This window comes from Sciurus carolinensis, chromosome X (genome assembly GCF_902686445.1).
Source record: "Sciurus carolinensis chromosome X, mSciCar1.2, whole genome shotgun sequence".
NCBI lineage: Eukaryota > Metazoa > Chordata > Mammalia > Rodentia > Sciuridae > Sciurus > Sciurus carolinensis.
The window spans coordinates 29,593,607-29,618,524 of NC_062232.1; the positions used below are offsets into that span (position 1 = coordinate 29,593,607).

The window sequence follows — 24,918 nt, forward strand, 5'->3', positions numbered from 1 at the left end:
CTGGTTTTGATCATATGCCCAGTTTTACTAACCATTAATGAAAGTAGAATAGTAAAGTTTCAAAACTATTACACTTCATCTTGAATGTTCTTACTGTTGTGGGAAGCACCAGGTGACACTTGGAGAGTGGGAATACTTAAGTTTATTATGCTGATGGGCCCAGAAAAGTCTGCTCCAGAGTCTGAGTCCTGATCCAGTTTCTCATAATATTTATAGGCTATTTGGTGTCATAAAATTTCTAATTCACTTGTGACCTATGGCCTTGCCTGCCCGGGTTTCTAACAGGAAGCCTGTTTACAGATGCAGAAGCAATAAGAGTAAACTGCTCTTTTCACAGGCATCTGTTAAACTTCTAGCCTTCCTGTGTGCCTGAAAGCCTTGCACAGGGGTGTTTACATTTCAAAAAGAGTGAAGTCCAGACTCTTAGACTTATTTTACATTCCAAGAGGTTAGAATAAGGACCCATGGTTAATTAGATTTCCTAAAGAAGGGCTTTTAGAGAGGGAGGGGAAATGCTTGTAATTTCACTTTACAAATTGGTCTGGTTTTGCCATCTCATTACCACAAAAAGTATGGATATGTAATTAACTTGATTGAACTATTTCACACATTAAAGTGATATGTTATGTACTACAAATTGTCATTTATACAATTTTGTCAATTATACCTTAATAAAATCTGGGATAATCAAGCTACTGATTTTGTAGCATTTACATCTGCTATTTTCTTTTCATTTTCTATAACTCTTATCTTTCTTTATTCTTTATTGCTTTATTTTTTGTTAAATAGATATTTATTATATGTCATTTTAATTTCTTGTTTCTATTACTATGTTTTTTAATATTTAATTTTTCAGTGGTTGCTCTGGAAGGTATAGTTAACTTCTTCACTTAGCAGGGTATAGATCAAATTAATATTGAAAAAGAATAGATAGTTAATGGTCAGGCAATCATGGTAATGGGCCTCAATTAAGTTTCTTTTTCAAATGTAAAGACCGTTCCATGAGGTTAACCTGTAAAAACTGTTAAATCATTCCAGCCAACTCCTTTATCCTGGAGTGCAGGGACAGCAGAAGTGGGTGGGCCCAAATGAAGATTGCAGGAAAGTTCAAATACAAAGGACACAGCCAATTGAAGGGTTGCAGACCAAGCCAATAGCCTAAACACTTTTCTAGTACGGTTTATCAAGGATTTTGATCAGTGCCCCTACTGAGAAGCTAAAAAGCCCCTAGACTAGTACATTTAGGTGGAAAACTTGCTAGCAGTTCCCCTCTGCCTCGCAAAGAGTTCTCTTTTTTCCTACTTAAATAAATCCTATCTGTTTGCTCTTCCCTTCCATTGTTGTTCATAGATTTTATTCTTCAAATTGTCAAGCCAAAAACCCAGAAAGAAATTGGTGAAATCTAGTTTCATCTCAAACGCCGGTTTCAATATCAGTTTAATTTCAATTATATATAAAAATTTACTTCAATATAATTCTGTTTCCTGTCCTTCCTTTGTGCTCTTACTATCATACAAATTTGTTAGTTTTAAAAGCCCAATAGGGCTGGGGATATAGTTCAGTTGGTAGAGTGCTTACCTTGCAAGCCCAAGGCTCTGGGTTCAATCCCTAGCACTGAAAAAAAAAAAAAGAAAGAAAAAAAGCCTATCAAGTGTCTTTAATAGTTGTTTTTTTGTTGTGTTGTTGTTGTGTCATTTTGTTTTGTTTTGTTTTGTTTTGGTGGTGGTGCCCAGGATTGAACCTAGGGCCTTGTGCATGCTAGGCAAGTACTCTACCAACTGAGATATATCCCCAGCCCTCAATAATTGTTTTATGCATTGCTTTTTAAATTACATGAATAGGAAAGCATTGTAAATAAAAATACATTTGCACTGTCTTTTGTATTTATGTATTTATCCATGCTCCTAATTTCTTTTCTAAATTTACATTATTTTCAAGTGTCTTTTATTCCATCCTGAAGGACTCTCTTTAGTACTGTTCTAATGAGATTTCCTAGTGACATTCTCTCCATTCAAGTTTATATGGAGATGTCCTAATTCATACTTCAGTTTTGACTGAGTTTTGCTAGTTACAGAATTTTGTGTTGACTTGTCTTTTTCATTCAGTATTTCAATGTGTCATCCCCAGTGCCATCTTGCCTCCAGTATTTCTGTTGCAAAGTGCTATTTATGCTTTCGAATTCTTTATAAGTGTGTCATTGTTTACTTGATGTCTACAATTTTCTCTTTGTCATTGGTCATTGACAATTTGCCTCTAATGTGTCTAGGTGTAAATTTCTTTGATTTATTCCATTTGGGTTTTGTTGAGCTTCTTTGTTATACAGATTAATATTTTTCATCTAAGTTTCCGAACTTTCTAGTTATTATTCTTCAAACTCTTCCTGCTCTTTTCTTTCTCTGTCTGTACAGACTTCTATCATTTGTATAGTACTATGCTTGATGGTGTCCCAAAAGTCTGAGACACCTCTTTTTTTCTTCATCTTTATCTCTCTTTCTTAGTCTAGGTAATCTCACATGTCGTTTTCAAGTTTACTGATTATTTCTGGTGTTAGTTCAAATCTCCTATTGAGCCTTTTTACTGAATTTTAAAATTTCATTTTCTGTGCTCACCAGAACATTTATTTTTCTTTTTAAAAATATATTCTATATTTCATTGAAATTTTCTATTTCATTAGACATGGTTCTCAAATTTATTTTAAATCTTTAAACCTGTTTTCCTTTAGTTCTTAGAGTATGTTTATAATAGATGATTTATCATTTTAGTTTAATAGTCTACATTTGAGTTTTCTTAGGGGCATTATCTCTTAACTATATCCTTTGTATTGGCCATACTTTCTTGTTTCTTTTGTTATATCACAATTTTCTGTTGAAAACTGGGCATTTTAAGTAACATCACTTGGCAACTATGAAAATTAATGACTCTAAGGTTTATTGTTGCTGATTATTTTGTTACTATTTAAGGCTTTTTAGACTAATTTTCTATTGGTTGTTTTCTTTATTGTATGCTGCCAATCAAGTCTCCACTCAGTTAAGTGTTCATCTAATGTTTGCTTGAATTAAGTCTCAGCTTATGTCAGAAACCTCTTTGTATCTGTTGACGCAATGTGTCTGTTGACGCATTGTCTTCAATATTTTGGCAGGTAGTTTCCAACCCTTTTTAACTTTAAGTTCCTCCCCTTAAGGAATCTGAGAGTCAACCAGAGGTGAGAGATTAGAGTTTTCTCAAGTTTTCCCTAGGCATATACACAGTCTGCATGTGTGTGGCAATATAGATTCCCAGAGATATGTCAGACATTTCCAAATACAATATGAATACTTTATTCTCAAGAGATTTCTTTTTTATTTATTTGCTTAATCCTTTATTTTCCATTGGTAGACTCTTTTTAAAACTTAATGATATCACCTGATATATATTATACATATATATATATATATTATATTATATATATATATGTATTATAGTGACAAAATCCTGGGGAAAGGGTTGTTCATGGAGAATGATCTCCGATTCACATCAAATTAAGATGTGATCTCATAATAGGCTTTTTAGCCAGCAGCCAGACAGAATTGATACAAGTCACTAAGATGGAACTTCTAAAAATCTCTAAACCCATTCTTCTCCCTTCCTTGGTTGCTAGGCTACCACAGTTGCAATGCTGTTATTTTTCAAGGAGACCACAAAAACTAGGTTTAGGACAATGGAATTATACGAGTAAAAATGCCGCAAAGTCTTCTATTCTTTCATAGATTCAGCAACTTTAAAAAAAGTACTCCCTGGAGTTTTTTATCCCTTTAGATAATTTCTAAATATCTCAAAAGTTGATTTTTGGTAAAATTTTTGCCAGTATTTTCTGTGGAGAAGCAAATATTTGGAGGTCTTCAAATTTTTTTTTTTTTTTTTTTTTTTTTTTGGTCCTGGGTTTTGAACCCAGGGACACTTAACCACTGAGCCACATCCCCAACACTTTTTAATATTTTATTTAGATAGCATCTTTCTAAGTTGCTTTAGAGCCTTGCTAAGTTGCTAAACTGGCTTTGAACTTGCGGTTCTCCTGCCTCAGCCTCCTGAGCCACTGGGATTACAGGCATGAACCATTGTGCCCAGCCTTAATTTGCCATTCTGGAAGCACTTTGGTATTATGTTCTTAATTTTTCTTATATAAATTTCCAAAAAGAGTATCTTAAATGTTTGTCAAATGCTGAATGTTGCTAAAGTGCTTTATGTTACCATGATGAACTAGCATTCCTTGAAACTGAAGTGAACTGTTCTTCTGGATTTGCTTTTTTTTTTATTAACAATAGATATATGATTACTTTTCCTCTTTTTTTTAGAATGTGATGTGCTCATTTATTCCACATCAAATTGGAAACTTCAAAGTGAAGCAGGTGATAGATATTATTGGCCCAGTGGCAGATGAAAATTTGCAGTCTTCATCAATGAAACCGTTTTTTCACCTATATTTAGATTTCAATAGCGTCTGCAAACCTTTCACTAAGAAAGTTGTGATGAAAATTAATCCTGGTATGGTATTATGATTCTCACCTGCTTTTGGTTTAGTTGTTAACGTAAGATTATTTTAATATACTAATTGCTTAGCTCTATAGCAAGTATGGTCTATTGCAATGGTTCTTATCTTTTAGAATGTATCAAATCCTCTAGTAGGCCTATTCAAATACACATCACTGACCTCCATCCCCACACTGATGATTAAGCAGTTCTGTGTTGGGGCCCAAATATTTGCATTTCTACCTTACTCCCAATAGATGTTGTGTTGCTATTCTGAGGAGCACACTTATTGTTCAGTAACTTATATAACTTTTAAATATTTTAATATTTCTTTTTGTTTTTACATTTCATTTTTTCTATTTTTTGCTTGAGTCCATCATATAAACTAGTTTTGACCATTTCATAGATTTTCTTGGTGCTGTTTCATCCAATCCTTTATAATCTTTTATATATTGAAACATGTAACATCACTGATACATAGCTGTCTTTAAGCTTTAAAAATTTCACTTTCATATGGATCAACCTAAATCCCTCAAGTTATCATGTTTTAATTTTATGCATGCATTTTAGTATTTAAGTATTGCTAAATTGTTTTGTGTGGAACAACATATTTGTGTTTTCTGTGTTTCTCTGAGGGTTTAATATTTAAATTAAAGCCAATTCTCTATTAATTTACATTTTTAAAACTAAAAGTCAAAGTATAATATATAAACTTAATATTCAATTCTATAAAAGGTATATCCCCTTTGGTCACTAATCCCACGGGACAGTTTGTGATCAAAGATTTGGCAAAATACAAGGACCATGCACCTGTAGCAATGCTTCAGTCAGCCAAGACACACATTCATGATCATCGCACAAATGACGAGTCAATGAAGGATGCACTAATTGCTTTTCCCAATGACCGAGCTGCAAGTAACAGGTCTGAAGACCAAAATAAACATTTCAGGTAACAGTAATATTAAAAACTGAAATTTTGAAAGACATAATCTCTAACATGATGTGTACAGGTCTGATGAAACCTGATATAAGGAACTAATGATGGCAATAACAATAATAACATCTTATTTCTCATTCTTTTTTACATGGAACGAGGGTTATTGCATACCACTGTATTTTTTATCTAACCTCTTATCACCTCTACTATATATTTGCCACAAAGTGAATGGTATATAAAATAATTCTTTTTTAAAAAATTTATTTATTTTTTACAGACTGCATTTTGATTCATTGTACACAAATGTGGTATATCATTTCATCAAAATAATTCTTAAAATATATCATTGATGACTCTAGAAGAGTGATAGAGATAATCACCTTTGGAATATAAGAAGTCTTCAGAATTGTCATGTTTATAAGGATGGTTAAAAGCTTGAATTTAAGTAAAAAAATTAAAATTGTGTTAAAAACAATTATCCTCATCTTTGTTTTACCCACTCAAAGACATTTCAAGACACATTTGCCCAAACCGAACTAAAACTTTCCCAGTAAGGTTAATAAGGGATGTTAGATCTCACTTTAAATTTATCCAAACCTCAAAGAAATTACTACTTTACCAATGGTTAGTTAGATGTAACCAAGGCATCTTGACATCTTTTTCTGGTCCTGAGCCCAGAAATGTTTTCAACACTTGAGACCGAATTAGTTTTCTTTTGGACCTGTTTATTTGCCATGAGTAGACTACTTAAACTGGAGTTTCTCCATGTGTCTCTTTATCTTAATGGAGTCATTAGGCTCACTTAATTTTGCAGCCATTTTCTTGTAATACCATTTGATTTTAGGGCATACTTTTGAAATCTTCTACACTGGAAAAAGTCTAGGTTTTTCCTATATACTGTCTTAATATTTTAATTTGAAAATTCTATCCACATTTGATAAGTGCTATAGAACACAGAAATGTAAAGATTACTTAGACTTCATTTAAAATAATTATATTTATAATAGAAAAGTGTATCTCCTCCTATCTTTCAGTGGTGGCTTCTGGAAACATTTATGTTTCCTTTTCAACTCTTCCTAAAGCTTATACAATTATGTCTATATAAAGATATAATGCTTTAATATAATAGCATCAGTTTATTTCTAAGTCTATATTAACTAGATTATCTAAAATTGTCAGAATTTTTTAAAAAAAGATTAGCAGTTCATATTTTTTCTATAGTCATGTTTATTTTTCTCAAAGGGGTTTAATGAACATTAATAGAAAAGAAATATAGCCCTATATTTTCTGGCTAGTAATTAGTAATTTTAAGTAAAGAAAGAAATTTTATTATAGTGTGCTTTTTGTTCATTGTAATTGCTATTGTATTTGATAAATTTTACCTTTTTATATTTTGAGAAGAAAATAAAGTAGGAAGTTTTGTGTTATTTTTGTTTACAGCAGTATACCCTGTGCTTAGACCATCATCAGTCATATAGTTGGAACTCAGTAATTTTTTAAATAAATAGGAAAAAATTTTTTTATATATCTTTTTGTTCCCATCTTCTGCATTTTTTAAAAAAGTCACCCACTCCAAGCTGCAAAGATATTTCTAGATGTACATTCTTTAAAGATCTAATGGGGATTTAGATTTAATAGTCAGCTTCTAAGGTATTTACTCCACTACTGCTTTCCATGTCCCTCTCTTTCTCCTTAGAGACCTCAGGACTTTAGATACAGGAATTATTCTAGGTTTTAAAATTGGCAGAGTCTTAGAGTCTAAAAGAAAATTTAAATATCAACAACTATCTTTGAATAACTAAGTACTTTTCCTCTTATTGTATCACTCTGTTGAAAACTAAATTAAAGTCATCTTCATGTAAACATTGAGGAATAGTGAAAAATGAAGAAAACATTAATTTTTATTAATATTCATTTGACCATGAGACTAATAGGTTTGTACTGATGAGCTTATTATTGAGGGTGACACTCTTGATTGAGGATTGAAGTAGACCAATGCCTGAAGGTGTAAATAATTGCATTTTATGTTTTTATTGAAAACGTATGGTGAGTAAAATGAAGAGCATAGAGCCAACTAAGCTAATAGAGATATCATTTAATTTGCAGTTCTTTTATGGTCTGTTTGATCATATATATTTATTATTAATAATTATAAACTCTGAGGTTTTAAGAAAGTAACATGTTTAACAAAAGGATTCAGTATTTTTGTTTTGTAATTTTGATCATAATGATTAAAGGCAACAAACTTTTGGGAAACACTAACCTGATTCAGATCTAGTTTCTTAAAGTTCAATCTATGATCTAGAATTGTCTAAATTTCCTACATGTCTAACTCCTGAAAGATGGGTTTAAAGTAGGTACAATTGCATTTCAATAACCTTAAGAGGGATTTTTCTCTTACTAGGTTAAGGAAAGAAATTAGGTATCCCCCAAATACTACATGTAAAATGTCTTATAGATTAGGATATGAGAAAAAGACTGGAGTCTGTCCTGTTCTCCATTATGTGCTCAACACCTGACACAGAAATTGGTTAATAGGCACTCCATAAATACTGATTGAGCAAATAAATTTTACATGAGTTGCTCATATGTAGGACAATTTTCACAAAGATTCCAAGACATACTTATGTGGATCCTGATTTTGCATATACTGACTTTGAAAAACTCGGAAAGAAAGTGCATCAAAACTACTACAACATTATATTAAATATTTAAGAGGTGTGCGCCTACAGAAAACAGAGAGGTAAAGTTCAATTCCTCAAGCCGTATGCAGCAAATTGTGGTGCCTAAAGAGCCAGAAGTTTTCCTTTTCTTTTCTAAAATTATTAGTAGTACAAAGTTAGGAAGTACAATTTGTTAATTTGATACCTGTAGACAGTATGTAATGATCAAATCAGAATAGTTAGCATTTCCATCTCCTTATTTTAATTTTTTAATTAACATAGTAATTGTACATTTATGAAGTACTGTGGGATGTTTCAGTACATGTGTACAGTGTGTAATGACATATCAGGGCAATTAGCATTCCATCTCCTCATCATTACTTTGTGTTTTAGAGTCTTCAAGTTCCTCTCTTCTAGTTCTTCATAAAATATATAATAGGTTATTGGAACCATAGTCACTCCACTGTGCTGCAGATCACTAAAATGTGTTGTGCCTATCTACCCAACTATGTTTTGGTATCTGTCATTCAGCCTTCCCTATTCTTCTCAGTCTCTAGTAATTATTATCCTACATTCAGATAGATTTTTAGCATCATCATATGAGATAAAACATGTGGTATTTGTCTTTCTGTGTCTGACTCATGTCCTCCAGTTTTGTCTATTTGGTTGCAAATGATATGATATCATTCTTTTTAATGGCCAACAATATTCCACTGTGTGTGTATAGATATATATATATAATATATTATATATATATTATATCACATTCTCTTTATCCATTCTTCTGTTGATGATCACCTAGGCTAATTCCATAACCTAACTATTGTCAATAATGCTACAATATATATTGATCGAGTATGTAAGCCATCTCTTCGCTATGTTGATTTTATTTCCTTTGGATATATACCAGGAGTGGGTAGTTGGATGATATGGTAGATTTATTTTTAGTTTTATGAGGAACCTCCATAATATTCTGAGTCATGGGTATACTAATTTATATTCTCACCAATAGTGTATTTGAATTCCCTTTTCTCCACATCCTTTCCAGCATATTTTTAATAATAGCCATTCTAATTGAGTTGAGATGATATCTCATTGTAGTTTTGATTTGCATTTCCCTGATAAGCAATGATATTGGATTTTTAAAAAAATCTACCATTTGAATTTGTTCTTTGAGAAGTGTCTATTCATATCATTTGCCCAATTTAAGTTGAATTATTTTTGTGGTGATATTAATTTTTGACTTCTTTATATATTTTGGATATTAATCCTTTGTCAGATTAATAGTTTGCAAAATTTTTCGCATTTTGTAGGTTGCCCCTTCACTCTATTGATTGTTTCCTTGCTGTGCAGGAGCTTCTTGGTTGATATAATCTCATTTTTGCTTTTGTCTATTTTTGCTTTTGTTGCTGGTATTTTTCGAATCTTATCAAAAAAAATTATTGTCTATATCAGTGTCTGGAAATGTTTCCCCTTTTTTATCATTTAGTAGTTTTGATAGTTTCAGGTCTTACATGTAGGTTTGTGACTCATTTTTTGTTGATTTTTGTATAGTATAAAAGATAGGGTCATATTTCAGTATTAGTTTCTGTTTTTTTAAAAAAATTTTTAGTGTCAATGAACCTTTATTTTATTTATTATACGTGGTGCTGAGAATCGAACCCAGTGCTTCACACATGCTAGGCAAGTGCTCTTCATTGGGCTACAATCCCAGCCCTCTTTTTCATTTTTAATGATTTAAATAACATTTTAATATATGATAAGAGCAAAATATTAAACCACTTTGTTACCTTTTTATTTGGGGATATCCCATCTAAGTTTTCCTAGAAGCAGATTCTAAAACATGGATTTTAAGTGCATATGATTTATGGAGAGTATGCTCTCAGGAAAAACCTATACAGGATGAAGGAAACAGCATAAGCCAGGGAAAGGAACTGAGATAGGATATGTTTCAAATAAAGTTTAAACAGCCTCCTGCCTAGAGTCTTTTGAGCATATATTTTACCACATAGCAGTTTCTGCCTTGATCCAAAGGGGCTTATCTTTTGTGTTCCATAGGAGACATTGATTGCGGATTGTCCCTGAGTGTGGCAGTGGAGTGGGGGTGGAGCACATAACTTTCTTTGTGAGGTGTTTGAGAAAGAGGAGTGCCCTCAGCAAAGGAAAATTTCTGCAAACTAGTGCACCTATCTGGTTAAGTAGATATTAGTGGGATAGCAATTGCATATACTATGGAAATATTTGAATGTATGGATTATTTTCTAAAAGACTTGACCTCAATTACTTATTGTTATTTTGATAGGAAACGCATGCATCATATGACTCTCAAGACATAGGCATACAGCCAGCATCAGGTCTAAAGTCACCATCACTCTCAGAAATGGAAATAGAAGAGGCCCTGTCTTCAGCTGAGCATCTGATCAAAGCTAATCAATTGTTAAGTACCAAGAAATGGCATCCAAGGAGATAGAATCCCTGGAAAGGAAGGCATGTGCAGTATTTTGCATTTTGTTATGCCATGAGAATTATTAAGTGACTTTTGCTAATATTGAATGATTAATTTTGGGAAAATGTGGTTTTTCTCAGGTTCTCAATGGACTTAAGTCAGTCCCATCCACTCTCCATGAAAAACATGATTGCAGCTTAATATTGACACCAAAGCAAATTCATCAAGTAATTGTTGGTAAGAATATATAGAAATCTACCTACTACAGACCTTGCTTTGTTAAAAAATATTTAATGAATTATAATTTATATTCCATAAAATTCCATAAAATTGGTTTGAAGTATGCAAACCAATACCTTTTGGCAAATTTATGGTTACGCCACCACCGTCATAATTCAATTTTAGAATGCTGCCATCACCTTTATGCTTGAATGTAGTTACTCCCTATTTCTACCCCAACCCCAGGAAGCCATTAATGAACCTTCTATCTCTATAGGTTTGCCTGTTTGGAACAATTCATGTAAATGGAGTCATATAATATGTGATCTCTCATGTTGCTTCCTTCACTTAGCATAATATTTTTGATCCTCATCCACATGGTAGTACTTATCAATATTTTGCTCCTTTTTATTTCTAAATAGCATCCCATTTTATAGCTATATCACATTTTGCTTATTCATTTACCCATTGGTAGACATTGAACAATTTCTAATTTGAGGCTATTGTGAACATTGATGCTGTAATATTCACATAAAATTCTTTGAGTGAACATATGCTTTCAGTGCTTTTGGTTAGATTCCCAGGAATGGAATTGCTGGGTTACATGGAAATTTTGTATATAACTTATTGAGAGACTTCTAAATGCTTTCCAAAGTGACTATACCAAGTGACAATTCCACTAGCAATGTGTAAGGGTTAAAATTTTTTCACATTGTTACTACCATTTGTTATTTTCTGTTTTGAATTATAGTCATTTTAGTGGGTATGAAGTATTACCTCATTATGGATTTGATTAGCATTTCTCTAATGACTAGGTTGATGAATATATTTTCATGTACTTAGAGAAATGCCTATTTACATCATATATGTTATTTGGTGGAATGTCTTTCAAATCCTTTGCCCAGTTTTTAATTTGAATATTTGCTTTCTTATTATAAAGTTATAAGAATTATTTTGGACATCTCAATATAAGACATTTATCATAATCAGATGTATAATTTCCAAAATATTTTTCTAAGTTCATGGATGGTTTTTTTCATTTTCCTTCATGATGTTATTTAAAGCACAAGTTTCAAATGTAGATGAACAACAACCTTTTCCTTTTATAAATTATGATTTTTCTACTCATGCCCAATTATGATTTCCTAGTCATACATTAGTGCCTAATGCAAGGTCACTAATATTTTCCCCTATATTTTCTTCTAAAATTTTTATAAGTTTGAATTTATAATTAAGACTACACCTACTTCAAATTAACTTGTTTGTTCGTGGTGTGAGTTAAAGGTCTCACTTTTTATTTTTATGTGTATATGCAATTGTCTTGGCATCATTTGCTAAAATATTATCCCTCATTGAATTTCTGGCACTTTTGTCCAAAACTAATCAATCCTATGTCTCAAGTTTATTTCTGAATTCTCAATTCCATTCCACTTATCTATATGCCTATCTTTGTAACAGTTCTACATTGTCTTGGATATTATAACTTTATCGTAAGTGTCAAATTGGTCAGTCCTTTAGATTTACTCTTCTTTTTTTTTTTTCAAGAATGCTTTAGCTATACCAGGTACACAGGGTCTTATTATGACCCACTTTGTCTTGAGCCCAGACCTTGATCTTCAGTTCCTGGCATCTTCTATTGCTCTCTTTATTGAGACTTCAGGTCATGATGTTGGCTTTTCTTAATTGTTTGCCATTTGAGAAAATTATTATTTTGACAACACCCATAAGTATGAAAATTTCCAGCTTTGTTCCAAATATAGTTAACTTTCTTCCATTGTTTTGATAGCATTCTGCACCACAAAGCTGGGTGTGGACAACTGGAGCAGTCCTAGACTAAAAATTATAATTTTTAATTAAATTTTAATTATATATTATCATTAACTATAGTCACCATGCTAATAATACTTCTCCAGAACTTATTAACCCATCTAATGAAATTTTGTATCCTTTGAAAAATACTTCCCCTTCTTCCCCATCCCTATTCAACCCTGATAATAATCATTTTATTTTTTGCTTCTAAGAGTTCACATTTTTTTTTAGATTCCACACATAAATGAAATCATGAAGTATTTATCTTTCTCTGCCTGGCTAATTTCACTAAATACAATGACCTCCATGTCTATACATGTTGCTACAGAGAATTTCCTTCACTTTTAAGACTATAATATTCCACTGTGCATATATATGCCACATTTTCTTATTTTATTTTATTTTTTTTGCAAATAAAATAGGAGGGCCAATCTGAGAGGGCAGCCCTGGGCAAGTTCCAGGTTCATACCACAAACAGCCCCATTCCCCTCAACAGTAGCCCTATTGAGACTGGATCTGTCTCAGCTTTAGCACTATTCAGACTGGATCTCATCATCAGGATCTGCTATACATCATGATAATTGTAGTTAACTATATATTGTATACTTAAAGCTTGCCAAGAGTCAGTTTATGTTTTCTTTCCAACTAAAAAACAGAAAAGTATGTGTGGTAATACAATACACATTATTAATTAGCATGATTTAAATATTCCACAATATACATTAATATCAAAACATGACATCATATGGCATAAATATTTGCAAAAAAAATAAATAAAATAAGAAAATGTGGCATATATATGCACAGTGGAATATTATAGTCTTAAAAGTGAAGGAAATTCTCTGTAGCAACATGTATAGACATGGAGGTCATTGTATTTAGTGAAATTAGCCAGGCAGAGAAAGATAAATACTTCATGATTTCATTTATGTGTGGAATCTAAAAAAAAATGTGAACTCTTAGAAGCAAAAAATAAAATGATTATTATCAGGGTTGAATAGGGATGGGGAAGAAGGGGAAGTATTTTTCAAAGGATACAAAGTTTCATTAGATGGGTTTAATAAGTTCTGGAGAAGTATTATTTAGCATGGTGACTATAGTTAATGATAATATAATTAAAAATTGCTGAGAGTTGATCCAAAATGTTTTAACCAGAAAAAAAGTATGCAAGGTGATAGATATGTTACTTAGATTGACTTAATCATATGAATATGTATACATATATTGAAACATTATGGTGTATATTTGAAAACAACATTTTATTTTTGTACCAGGGATCGAACCCAGGACACTTAACTACTTAGTCACATCCCCAGCCCTTTTAATATTTTATTTTTGAGACAGGGCAACACTAAATTGCTTAGGGCCTTACTAAATTGCTGACACTGGCGTTGAACTCAAGATCCTCCTGCATCAGCCTCCCTGAGCTGCTGGGATTACAGGTGTGCACCACCATGCCCAGCTAAAATATGCAATCTTAATTTGTCAATTATATAATAAGAAAACTGGGGGAAAATGGATTATAAACCATGTTTCCTTGCCTGTAGGGGGACTCACAGGAAAAAAAATCTGTGACCTTGGGGAAAGTAAATGTCTTAGATATGACATGAAAAGCAATCAATAAAAGAATAAATAGATAAATTGGAATTGATGAAATTTAAATATGTCTAAATATATCTATGTTCCTTAGATACTAATAGGAGGATAAAACAATACATAGATTAAGAAACTACTTGAAAATTTTATGTCAGATAAAGAATTTTTTTTTCAGGGTACGCAGCCACTGAACCACATCCCCAGCCCTATTTCATATTTTATTTAGATACAGGGTCTCACTGAGTTGCTTAGTGTCTCACTTTTGCTGAGGCTGGTTTTGAACTCGAGATCCTCCTACCTCAGCCTCCCGAACATTTGGGATTACAGGCATGCATCTCCACACTAGCAAGATAAAGAACTTTTAGCCACAATATGTAATAAAAGTTTCAAGACTCAATTTTAAGAAAACAACAATGAGTTAAAAACTGGAGAAAAGATTTGAGCAGACAGTTCATCAGAAAAGATATTCAAATGGTAAATAAGCACATAGAAAAATTCATATCATTAGTTCTTAGAGAAACAAAGTAAAGCAATGAGATACTTCCACAATTAATTAGGTGGTTAGACTTAAACAATTAACAAAAATCTATTTAAATTGTTCCCAAAGATGTGAAGAAACTGGAACTCATGCTGTATACAGCTAATGGGAATGTGAAATTATGCAACCATTTAAAAACAGCTTTGAGTTATTAAATTTTTAGACATATGCTTCCTACCATATCATCTATCCATTCCAGTTCTAGATACATATCCAAAAGAAAAATCATATGTTCAAACAAATACTTGTAAATGTTTATAGTAGCTTCAATTTATAGCTGACAACTGATAAAAATCCAAGTGGCAATCAACAGTTGAATAGACAAACGATTGTTGTATATACACACTATGGAATATTCCCAATAAAAAGGAACGGATTATTGACACATGTAACAATATGGATTAAACTCTGGGAAATTCACTGAATGAAGAAACCAGAGAAAAATGTTATATACTATGTGATGACATTCTTATAAAAACTCTAGAAAGAGCAAACTGATCGACAGTGACTTAATGCAGTGAGGTTGTCTAGCAAGTGGTTGTATGGACAAAGAGGGGAGGGAAGGAATATAAAGGACCGCAAGATGTTTTGGAGTGATAATATTCACTCTTTATGTGGTCTCTATTTCACAGGTGTATTCATGTGTAAATATTAATGAAATTCTACACTCTTAAATATAATTGCTTTACATTAGTTAAGAATGAATTCAGCTCTTAAGGGCAGGTTAAAACTTAAACTAATTCAAATTGTTATGATATAAGCCTTTGACACTTGAAGGGGAATACTTAGGCAGTGAATCATGGGAAAATTATCAATTTCTGTAAATTCTGGATAGTGAATAAAATAATTGTATTAAGGGAATAGGGAGGTTGTTGGGATGTTTCAAATTAGTGTGCTGAGTTGTATTGTGCTTATTATTTTGGTCATATAATTCTATAATATGTTCATCTTAAATTTTAGTCAATATTCTCCAAATATCAAATTATAGTTCTTCAGATACAAAGTTTAGGGCTGGGAGATAGCTCAGTTGGTAGAGTGTTTGCCTAGCAAGCACAAGGCCCTGGGTTCGATCCCCAGTACCACCAAAAAAAAAAAAAAGTTTAATAATTTCTGATGCTGTAGTAATTATTTTTCCATGTCATTTTTATACAACTTGATTGATCAAAATAATCTTGAAAACCTAAAAAATAAATGAACATGTTTACCAACATTAAACTTAATAACTAACTTTTCATTATTTCAGGGCCCTCTGTCCTTAACTTTGGTAACATTTCTGTGAACTCTACAAATACTCATCTACTACATGTCGTTAATATGCTACCTATGAATATTTTGATCAAGTTAGACACTAATTTGGAAGAACTTCAGAAAACCAAACAATTTTCATATGTGATTCCACCTACATCTAGTACTTATATTTCAGTGATATTTGAATCTCCTACAATTGGAAAATTTTGGAAGTAAGATTTATTTTGAATTTGTTTTGCTAGAATGATTGGTAGACTATATATTTGTTTACAAAAGTAATTGTAATTTATATTTCATTACAAAACATAGAAACTTTATGTGCATCAGTTTATAGACTGGTAGGTTCAAATTGCAGTGGGTATTTTAATTCTCTTTCATAATTATTTGAAATATTAAATGCTACATATTGTATATGTTAATCTGTGGTTTATGCATTCTTATACATAACTAAATTCTATTATTACAAATAGCTATTATCAGTTACATTGGATGCTTTTGTTGTATTACAGATCTTTTACCTTTACAGTGAACAACACACCTGGAGGGCACATCTTAGTGATGGCAAATATCATTCCAGTAAACTTGAACTATCGCTTAAAGAACTAGTATTGAGACCACAAGGCTTCTTGGTGAAAACATGTTTTCGGGGAACGGTTAGCTTGTATAATCGTCAGAATTGTTCTGCCCAATTTGAATGGCAACCAGTAAACACAATAAAAGGGATGGCATTTTCCATTCGTCCAGCTAAAGGTAATGGTTTATTCTGTTCATTTAGACATTCATGTATTCATTCATTTGTGTATGCAAACATGAACCGTTTATTGTATACTGTGCTCTTGTGCTAAGAGCATGGAAGTAAATTAGCTACTGTCATCAGAGGCATTTATTTCTACATACATAAATATTGTTTGAAAGTATGGATACTGTTTTAGTCAGAATCTCCAGAGAAATAGAACCAATAGGAGATGGATATGAAGAGGAGGATCTTACAGAACTGGCTCTTGCTCACACAGTAGTGTGGCAAATCTGAAGTTTACAGGGCAGGTTGGAGATCAAGCAGAGTTGATTTTGCTGTCTTCAATTCAAAGACATTCTAGAGGCAGAATTAATTATTAATTATTTCTCAAAGGTTTCCAGTCTTTTAAGGCTTTCAACTTATTGGCTGAGATCCACAAGTATTATGAAAGGTAATGTGCATGTTAATTAATTTGGTTGTGACAATCATTACCAATATATATATGTACTAAATCATCACATTATACACTGGAATATGTAGAATCATTGTCAATTAAATGTTTTTGAAAGTCTATTGATTTAAGTATCAATTACATCTAGACTGGAGAGATTATATAGTCCATAAAGATTCAATGTATGAAAACCTTCTATGTTTTACCGAATACATAGGTAGCTCTGTGATTATGAAAATTTTCTTACTGTTTTGACTTTTATTCCCCCTGAAAGTGTCCTCAAAGTAACAGCAACCTATCATGCATCTTATTATCCATCTCTATATCAATTCCTTGCTTCCTTCTTCCCTCTTTTCTTTCCTCCCCTTCTTTCCCTTTACTTTCCCCTTCCCCTCCCTCATTGTCTTTATTTCTAATTTAGGAACAGATCTAAATATACTATATTCAGATCACAGAGGAGCATTGGTTTGTAGAAATCTTGTTTAAATTTCTTTTCTTCTGAATATCAGGATTTTTTAAAATTTATTTTTTAGTTGTAGGTGGGCACAATACCTTTATTTTATTTTCATGTGGTGCTGAGGATCAAACCCAGGGTTTCTTGCATGCCAGGCGGGCACTCTACCACTGAGCCACAACCCCAGCCCCTCAGGATTTTTATATACTTCTGCAAGGGTTTGCAAAAGGAACATGGTGCTATAAAAACAATCTTAAGTATTAAATTAAATTTACTCAATTTTTTATTTAGCTTTTAACTTTTTACAGACTGCATTTTGATTCATTGTACACAAATGGGGTACATCATTTCGTTTCTATGGTTGTGCACATGTAGATTCATACCATTTGTGTAATCATAAATGTACATAGGGTAATGATGTCTGTCGCATTCCACCATTTTTCATACCCCCTCCCTCTCATTTCCTTCTACATATTCTAAGTTCCCCATTATTCTCTCATTCCCACCCCCCACCCCCATTATATAATTCTCCACTTATCAGGGAAAACATTCGGCCTTTGAATTTTTGGACTTGGCTTATTTCACTTAGCATGATATTCTCTAATTCTATCATTTATTTGCAAATGCCATAATATTATTATTCTTTATGGCTGAATAGTATTCCATTGTGTATATATACCAGAGTTTCTTTATCCATTCATCTGTTGAAGGGCATCTAGATTGGTTCCACAATCTAGCTATTGTGAACTGAGCTGCTATAAACATTAATATGGCTGTGTTACTGTAGTTTGCCGATTTTAGGTCAATTTTAATGTGGATTATAGGTAGAGGTGTTGACAAATTTAACCAGTGAAAAGAGTACAGTTGGAGATAATTGATATAACTGTTTAATCTTTTGAATAACCTGGATTTATTTAACACAATCTTACATTATAATTTACTAAGCATCTGAGGTATACTTTCATTAATATTTCTCAAATTCATTTAACCAAGCATGTGTGGTAGCACATGCTTATAATTCCAGCTGAGGCAGGAGGATCACAAGTTCAAGCCAGCTTCAGCAATTCAGTGAGGCCCTAAGCAACTTAGTGACACTCTGTATCAGAATAAAAATAAAAAGGACTGGGGGTGTTGCTCAGTGGTTAAGCACCCCTGAGTCAATCCCTGGTAAACCCCCCTCCCAATATAATACTAATAATACTGGGTTCTGTTGAGATAAAATAATCTGAGAAGAAAGTGTTCATTTTTCTGTATAGTCATAGTTCTATAAATTTAAGAGATTCTAGATAACCCTTCTTCACTTTGTTTGGACAGGTATAGAACAGTGGTAGGTTGCTATCAATATTCCAGTTATAGGTTTTGACCAGCCACCTGATATTGCCCTAAGGGTGTCTTAAAAGCACAGTGCAGGGCTGGGGATATAGCTCAGTTGGTAGAGTGCATGTCTTAAAAACATACGGTCCTGGGTTCAACCTCCAGCAATGCAATAAAAAAAAAAAAGCACAGTGCACTAATACTTTTATTTCTCCATTCTAAACGGGGCTGAATGGATTGAGCTTTTCCTGATAGCCATGGAGATATAATGATGATGCTTAATTTGTGCAAAATACTAGTAGAATTACAATATAACTGGAGCAGCACCAGTTCTCATGGTCTTTATAGAGGTCTTATTTTAAAGGGAGATTTTGGCATTTACTTTTTTTTTTCTTTTGGATTGCCAAGGACCCGTCTTATAATTTTAACCCATAAAATCACCAATGCATTAAAAAAGCACAAAAATGTTTAATTCCAAAGAAAATGTTTGTATGAAAAAGATCATTAGTATGTAAGTTCATTTTCTATTTTAAGAATACAATGATAACAGTACTCAAAACTATTTATATAGCATTGAAGAAAGTATTACTTGTGTCATACACATAGATTTGTTTGTTGTTTTCCTCAGAATACTTAAGTGATAATTACTCAATTTTATGTTGTTTTCCTCTTTGTATGAATAGGAAGTGACTTTTCACTAGATTATTTTTCTTATGCTGTATTGATTTTGCATCCCAGATAATACATTTAATTATATGCTTTTCTGCCTTTTGGGGTAAACTAACATGAATAATTCTAAATTGAAATTATATTTCATTTGTCTTTTCTCCCTGAGATGTGTTATATTTTGGATTTGTGTTTGGGTAGCACATATTGTAAGGGAAGAAAATAAGAGTGCATTAATGTTTTCTGAGGTAGAACTCACTTCTAATTTGATTTTTTTATAGGTATTGTTTATGCTTCTGCTTTTTTTGTTTGTTTGTTTGTTTCTTTTCCATTACTAAAATACCAAGTGAATCCTTGAGCTTGCTTCAGTCATTTCACTCTCATTATCTTTCTAAGTTTTGTAAATCCTTGGTCATATAAAGTACCAGACCCAGACTTGCTCAATCTAGCCATCCAATTTCTTTTGCCTGTCCCCTGTTATATATAATGTTACTGGAGAAAAATATATAAGCATACTGATGGAAGAAAAAAAAATTCTCATCAAATGGACCCTTCAACAGGACTGTATAATACTTTTATTGTCTCTGCTTTTCTTGGGGACTCAGATAGCTTTATTTGTAGCATTGAATATTCATTTTTAAAGGTACTTCCCATCATAGTCTTTCCCACACCCCATCCTCTATTGTACTTTAACGCAAAGACACTTAGGCTTCCTGCAAGTTTTGTCCTGCAAAGATCTAACTCATTCTTCATGTCCCAATTCAAATGCTGTCTCCTTATAATGATGTTCTTCTATTTCATTGAGCTATATAAGGTTCCCCCCATCTTTTCTGCTATTATTATGCATTTGTTTTACCATCTCCAAATATTTGTTTATATCTGTCTCCTGTTGTTGTAGGCATTGCTAAACTCATATCTGATATCCATTCCCCTTCATAACAAGATGTAGGGGTGCGAGGGTAGCTCAGGTGCAGGTAAGGGCTGCGGAGTCAAGACCCCAGACTCTGGGAGTTGGGTAGAAGCAGGCTTGTGGCGAGCAACCTGCAAACTCGTTTATTGCAGGGATAGCCATACCTTTTATAGAATTTTTGCAAATTCACAATGTGCCACGAGGAATCAGACCACCAGGCCTCTATACAGGTTCCCTTGGTAACACTAGGTCAATTTGGGAGCAGTTGTTTACTTTCCTAGGTGGCCAGAGCGGAATGCTTCTCTCTGCAGGTTTTCCTGAGGGCATGAATGTGCGAAGGTTTTCCTTTACGCACTTGAGACGTTCACTGCTGCTAGCCAAGACCTAGGATTTCTCCCAACAACAAGACCCTAATTTCAGGTGTAGGGCAGCAGTGATCTTATCTAGAATGTTCTTTGCTCCAGTTTCCCTTGTCAAAAATGATATGGACAGAAATTTCTTTGGGTTTCATCTTCTTTGTATGTGCTGGCACTATATTGCCTGTACGTACCTATATGTAAAGCCATTACTAATCATAGGGTGTTTGTTTCATTTTAAATTTGTATATTTTTAAATATTGACATATTTTTGTCATGTATTTTTATTCACCTGTTAAAATTGAGAAATATGCCAGGTGTGGTGGTGCATGCCCATAACCCCAGCAAATTGGGAGACTGAGTCAGGATGATTACATGTTCAAAACCAGCCTCAGCAACTTTGTGAGGCCCTAAGCAACTTAACGAGACCCTGTCACAAAAAATAAAAAGGGCTGGGGATGTGGCTCAGTGAGTAAGTGCCCCTGGGTTTAATCCCAGACACAAATATAAATAAATAAATAAATAATTGAGAAATAAGGCTTGCATTTTAGATTTCAATCAAAACCCATACGATAATGCCCATTTGATAATATTCCACTTAGTATTTCCCTATTATTAGAGTTTAATTTTAATAATTTGTTGTATAATGCAATTACATTTTAAGTCAGCTTTTCTTTGAATATTAACAAAAATCAATGTGATAAAAATGTGCTAAATATTTTCTTTTCTTTCTTTATTCTCCATAGGCACTGTTGAAGCATACTCATCACTGGAATGTGAAGTAATGTGGCAGCCAAGTTTCAGTTCTCCAGAAAGGGGGATTTTATTCTTCATGTCTCTGAAGGAAACACGATGACACTAAAATGTGTTGCATATGTAATTATTTCCTTTGAACTGATTTTTATTTTGAGTGCTATAAATTGGTTGGGTATGCATATGTGTACTATATATATGCAACTATATACATATAAATACATTGTATATTATTATGTAAACATACATTACATACATACACACATAAAGTATATGGAAAAACTGACTTTCATGAATACTTCATTAACTCCTTCATGGGCCTCTTGTCTATCATAAATGAAGAATTCGTTTAAAAATGTGTTAGGCTATCTAGAATTAGCTAAAAAAATCCAAGACTTTTATGAAAACAATACTAGACTGTCAGAGTCTCTATAATATATGATACCATCATGGAAGCAACTGGAAATTAAATTATTTCACTAATAGGTACCGAAAAAGAAGAGAGAAAATTATATTTTGCTCTAATGTATTGCATTGTTAATATTCTAGTAGTAGTTAATAATTCAGTATGAAATAGATCATGTAATTTACATAGCAGTAAAATACAGATTTTTACATTTTTACAGAATATACATCTTGTAATAAAAATGTGAGTAAAGTGAAATCTGAAATAGATAAAATTTAAGCTTCTTTCTGTGGTAGAGCCTTTCAGAAGGTCTTAACTTCATGACTTTCTATCTCCAAGAATGCACTTTACTTGTATGTCAAATTTTCCATCCAGTGTTCTTTCTTTTCGGTATTGGAATTGAACCCAGAGGGGCTTGACCACTGAGCTATAATCCCCAGGTTTTTTTTATTTTTTGTTTTTATTTTTAGTTTTTGGTACTAAGGATTGAACCCAGGAATGATTAACCACTTAGCCACATCACCATCCCTTTTTATTATTTATTTTGAGACAGGTTTTACTAAGTTGCTTAGGGCCTAGCTAAGTTGCTGAGGCTAGTCTAGAACTTGAGATCCTCCTGCCTCAGCCTCGCAAATCTCTGGGATTGTAGGCATGTGCCCCTGTGCCTGGCTCAACCCAGCATCCCTAGAAATTTAAAACAAGCCAAAGGCTATTTTACTAAACCCCATCTCTATCTATGGGCATGATGATACTCTTACATATTTTAGTTGTGACAGAACTTATAGCCTAAAAAGATGAGAGATTCACAAACTTGAATTACATTAAGTGGCAGCCAGAACACAGTAGGGTTTTTCCTCTAGTCCAAACTTGAAATAAGCCAAACACTACTGTTTTTTTTTATGTCTAGTTACTTCGTATTCTTTCTTAAACTTTATATTGAAGTATGATATACATTAAAAGGTACACATACTGAAAATTTTTTATCACTCAATCTTCACAAACCAATAACACTTTTGTAACCCACTCCTAGATGAGCTAGATCGAAAAACATCATGTGATTAATTCAACAAAAGAGCCACCCCACCCCAGTTCACATTTTTAAAAAAATATGTATTTTTTTTTTTTTTTTAGTTTTTGATGGACCTTTATTTTATTTATTTTTACATGGTGCTGAGGATTGAACCCAGTGCCTCACACATGCTAGGCAAACGCTTTACCACTGAGCTACAACCACAGCCCTCCTGTTCACATTTTCATTCACTGTATCCATCCCAGGATCATCACTCTCCTTACTTCTAAGAGCATGGATTAATTTTGATTTTGAACTTTATATACATGGAATTAAACCAATATCCTCTTATATATATAACTTCTTTTGTCATCATTAGGTTTGTGGGATTTTCTATGCCAATGATTATGATTGTAGATTTTTCATTCTCATTCCTGAATAGTATCCCATTGTGTGACCATACCATCACTTATCATTTACACAACTGATAGGGATTTGGCTTATTTCAAATGTTTAGCTAATACAGTAATGTTTCTATTGATCACTCTTACTACTGTCTTGTGAATATATGCATACAGGGTTTTAACTGTTTTTTATATAATTGTGCTTAATGATTTTACTATTATAAATCTGCTAACATACCTCGTCTGTATTTTTTGTCTAATAGATAAAAGATGAAAATTTACTAATTTAGATTTAGCATTGCAGATACCATTTATTGAGTAATTACTATGTGCTAGGTGCTGTGCTAAATGTGCTCATGTGTTAGCTAATTTAATCCTTGTAAAAACCCTATGAGGCTCTTACTATTAACTCAGTTGATGGTTGAAGAAAATGGAGGATTAGAATACTTAGGTAACTGATACAAGTTCACATGTACAGTAAACACCTTAGTTGAAATTTATATCCAACTGCTTCCATATCCTTTGTTATTACCCTGTGATAAAATTTACTCTTTGCACTTCCTAGGCCAGCATTGGATAAGAATTATACTCTCAGATATCACAATAATTAATTAGATTATTTTGGAAGCTTCAAAAATTAACTCTTACAAAAGCAAATAGAAAGGAACATTAAATGAATAAATAAGATGTTCATTTGAGGCTTGTCATTTATTTTGTAAGAACTGACTGACGACTATTTCTTCTTCTCTTAATTTAATAATTTATCATTCCAATTGTCCAAATTGTGATTTTCTAATAAACAATTATAAGGATGCATTAAACTTAGGAAATAATATTTATTAGATAAAGACAATATAGTATCTGGTATAAAGTACACTGAACAAGGCATTGGAAAACTATTTCTCCTTGGCTATAGCTTGCTTTCCTATATGATTAGACAGGTACATAATACCAATATTTCCAAAAAATGTTCTCTTCAATTTTTAAAAGAACATTTATTAGTGCTTTATAATTATTTTAAAAAAGTGTTTTATGAAGTGCTTTGTGCAGAATGAGGAGCTGGGGAGACTTGTGTTATCATTCTGTAAGTCATAGTAAACTATGTCCCCATTCTCAAATAAGCAAAGTGTGTATTATCATTATATATTATATTTACAAGGCTTGTAGTAGAAACCTGCCTAGCTAATTTCTTTTGGCAACTTTCTTTCCATACTTGTGGTCCTTCAAATCTTTCTGTTTGCAAAGCACATAGTAACACCCTGTACATGATTGGGTGGATAATAGCTCTAAGTTCCTTTCAATGATGAATCAATGGGTTTATTAGTTCTGAATTCATTTCCTCCATAGAGTGATCTTACTCACTCTGCCTTCTCTAGTTTGGGAGTACATTTTAAATATATCATTCTATTTTGCTTTTCTTTAGCACAACCTAATTATACCTTATATTTTACAAAACTCCATGAAGCTTAAAAATTGAGGTATTTTATAGGGCAAAAG

General features: G+C 32.6%; 1 protein-coding gene and 1 non-coding gene across 2 annotated transcripts in view; both read left to right on the forward strand.

Moving 5' to 3' along the window:
- The window catches only part of Cfap47 (cilia and flagella associated protein 47), a 403,733-nt gene that overhangs the window by 27,376 nt on the left and 351,439 nt on the right, over positions 1-24,918 (forward strand). Inside the window, 11 exon segments of the mRNA XM_047535909.1 lie at positions 4,332-4,521; positions 5,242-5,455; positions 8,038-8,191; positions 10,409-10,556; positions 10,559-10,593; positions 10,693-10,789; positions 15,958-16,174; positions 16,472-16,536; positions 16,539-16,712; positions 21,596-21,658; positions 21,661-21,725. Of these exon segments, the coding sequence (XP_047391865.1) occupies positions 4,332-4,521; positions 5,242-5,455; positions 8,038-8,191; positions 10,409-10,556; positions 10,559-10,593; positions 10,693-10,789; positions 15,958-16,174; positions 16,472-16,536; positions 16,539-16,712; positions 21,596-21,658; positions 21,661-21,725 (1,422 nt within the window).
- Trnaa-agc (transfer RNA alanine (anticodon AGC)) lies at positions 15,730-15,799 on the forward strand. Its single transcript has one exon. It is a non-coding gene; the product is annotated as a tRNA-Ala (tRNA).